The 2,632-nt window shown below is 32.9% G+C and overlaps 1 protein-coding gene across 1 annotated transcript in view; it reads left to right on the forward strand.

Moving 5' to 3' along the window:
* The window catches only part of LOC149491849 (ATP-dependent Clp protease proteolytic subunit-like), a 2,865-nt gene extending 783 nt beyond the window's left edge, over positions 1–2,082 (forward strand). The window contains exons 1-2 of the mRNA XM_089717000.1: positions 1–516; positions 1,172–2,082. The exon at positions 1–516 is cut by the window's left edge and continues 783 nt beyond it. Of these exons, the coding sequence (XP_089573126.1) occupies positions 302–516; positions 1,172–1,397 (441 nt within the window). The 5' untranslated portion in view covers positions 1–301 and the 3' untranslated portion in view covers positions 1,398–2,082. The remainder of the gene's footprint in view (positions 517–1,171) is intronic.
* The last annotated feature ends 550 nt before the right edge of the window (positions 2,083–2,632 follow it).

Consider the following 2,632-nt stretch of genomic DNA (forward strand, 5'->3'; position numbering starts at 1 on the left):
CACGTCAAAACTCATCTTTCTTGAAAAATGGAAGGAAAGCCCCTTTATTAAAATTAGATTAGAATTAGAATAAAAAAGTGAAAAAGTACTCACTATCAAACTATCAAAAAAAGGAGGGCTGGAATCTACACATTGATTCTTTTTTTATTTTCGCAATTTGTGTTGAACCGTATGCATCAAAAGGCGCATGTACGGTTTCTAGAGGATAGAATTTTATCCTAATCAACCGACTTTATCGAGAAAGATTACTTTTTTAGGTCAAGATGTTGATAGCGAAATCTCGAATCAACTTATTGGTCTTATGGTATATCTCAGTATAGAGAGCGAGACAAAAGATTTGTATTTGTTTATAAACTCTCCTGGCGGATGGGTAATACCCGGAATAGCTATTTATGATACTATGCAATTTGTGCGACCAGATGTACAAACAGTATGCATGGGATTAGCTGCTTCAATGGGATCTTTTATCCTGGTCGGAGGAAAAATTACCAAACGTTTAGCATTCCCTCATGCTTGGCGCCAATGGGTTTTTATTTGAATATTTTTAAAAGAAAAAGGAAAAGTATGCCTTCGCCATATGAAATATAATATAAAAATTAAGTAATAATAGCATGGCATTTCGAATTCGATATAAGAACAGTTTTTTTATTTTTTTTTAACATTAGATTATGTATCGAAAGAGTAGTATGAGATATTAAGGTAAGGGTATTTCTGATTTTATTCTATCAGGGGCCTATTTCAGCGTCACAAACTTTTCTGTTTTCGCACTTCGGGGCTCTTAACACTATTTATGTTATGAAAGAGTACAAAAAAGATTATATTATTTTCTTTTTTTTTCAAATAAAAACAAAAAAAGAAACTTTGGGATTGCTAAATCACTGATGAAAAAAAGCAACGGGACCACCATAGTATTTTTGTTTTTTAACTCCTCCCAAGGAAAGGGTGGTTATTGAATCATTTACTGATTTAAGCCTGATAAACTCTAAATTTTTCTTCGATGAAAGGTAAAAGCGAATTCTATTGTGGAGCCGTATGCAATGCACAAAAAATGCCTGTACGGTTGTTCAATTCTATCTTTTTTCTTATTATTCTTTATCTCTTCTCGTCATCTTATTTTTTTATGTATTATGTTATGCAAGATAGAATAACCATTTTCTTCTTATATCATCAGGGTAATGATTCATCAACCTATTGCTGGTTTTTATGAGGCACAAATAGTAGAATTTGTCCTGGAAGCAGAAGAACTACTGAAACTGCGCGAAATCCTCACAAGGATTTATGCACAAAGAACGGGAAAACCCTTATGGATTGTATCCGAAGACATGGAAAGAGATGTTTTTATGTCAGCAACAGAAGCCCAAGCTCATGGAATTGTTGACCTTGTAGCAGTTGCCTAAGAAATAATAGGAATTTCGCGCAAATCGCGATTTGGTATTTTTTTTCGTATCGGAATTTCAATTTAATATTCTGTTAATATTTAATAAATATTTTAACATTTAATATTAATAATAGAATATTAATATTCTTATTAATATAGAAAAAATGCATAATCATCCGGTTAGGATCGATCTAAACCAGCCCATTATGCATATGATTCAACATGCCAACAATTAAACAACTTATTAGAAACACAAGACAGCCAATCAGAAATGTCACTAAATCCCCCGCTCTTGGGGGATGTCCTCAGCGCCGAGGAACATGTACTAGGGTGTATGCGCGACTTGTTCAGATCGTGGGCTTGTACAAAAGAATACAAAAGAAAGGAAAAAATTTTCCACTACCTGTGATCAGTACAGATGAATAAGATAGAATGGAAGAATCCCCTTCATTATCTAAAAAAAATCTAAAAATCTATCATATTAGTCTATTGTGTATCAAATTTATGGTTTCATTGGTGCAAATTCAATCACCTCAATTTTCAATTTAAAACAAAAAGAATTCCCCATTGGTAGCAAATGATTATCCGTTAAGCGGGGGAAATCCTATTTAAATTAAATTTAAATTAAAAGGCGAAAATTATGCCCTTACTCTTGCAAGAACGGACTAACAGGGTCAACTAATTAGCTAATCCTCATAATTAAATACCGTTACTGTATAGATAGACCCAAAGACCTATTACTGGATAATTCATAGGTAGAGCCAAAGAGTGTGAACTGTACACGTTAACAATAGCATTGATTAAATAATTAAATGAAGGAGGGGGCTCCGGTGTATAGAGAAGACCTCACCGTTTAAGAAGTAACCATAGAAACGATGAAATCCGCTATTTATTTATCGATGCTATTTATTTATTCAATTTTTGTTTGATACCTAGTATCAATACAGTTTCTTATTTTGAGGCAAAATACCTCGAAAAAAAGAAAAAATCGTGGTTGGGAAGGTTATAGTAGCAAAAGCCATTGGAATTATTATTTTATACACTGGAAGAATCCGTTTTGGTATTATAGAAAAGGGGAAAAGAATAACTGAAAGAAAGGAAATCAATTAGTTATTCATCAAAATTTCGTTTATTCAATGACCAGAATTAGACGAGGATATATAGCTCGGAGGCGTAGAACAAAAATTCGTTTATTTGCATCAAGCTTTCGCGGGGCTCATTCAAGACTTACTCGAACTATTATTCAACAAAAAA

This window comes from Jatropha curcas, unplaced genomic scaffold, assembly GCF_041381405.1.
Source record: "Jatropha curcas cultivar XTBG-Jc1 unplaced genomic scaffold, XTBG_Jcur_1.0 HiC_scaffold_388_pilon, whole genome shotgun sequence".
In the NCBI taxonomy this organism is placed as follows: Eukaryota; Viridiplantae; Streptophyta; class Magnoliopsida; order Malpighiales; family Euphorbiaceae; genus Jatropha; species Jatropha curcas.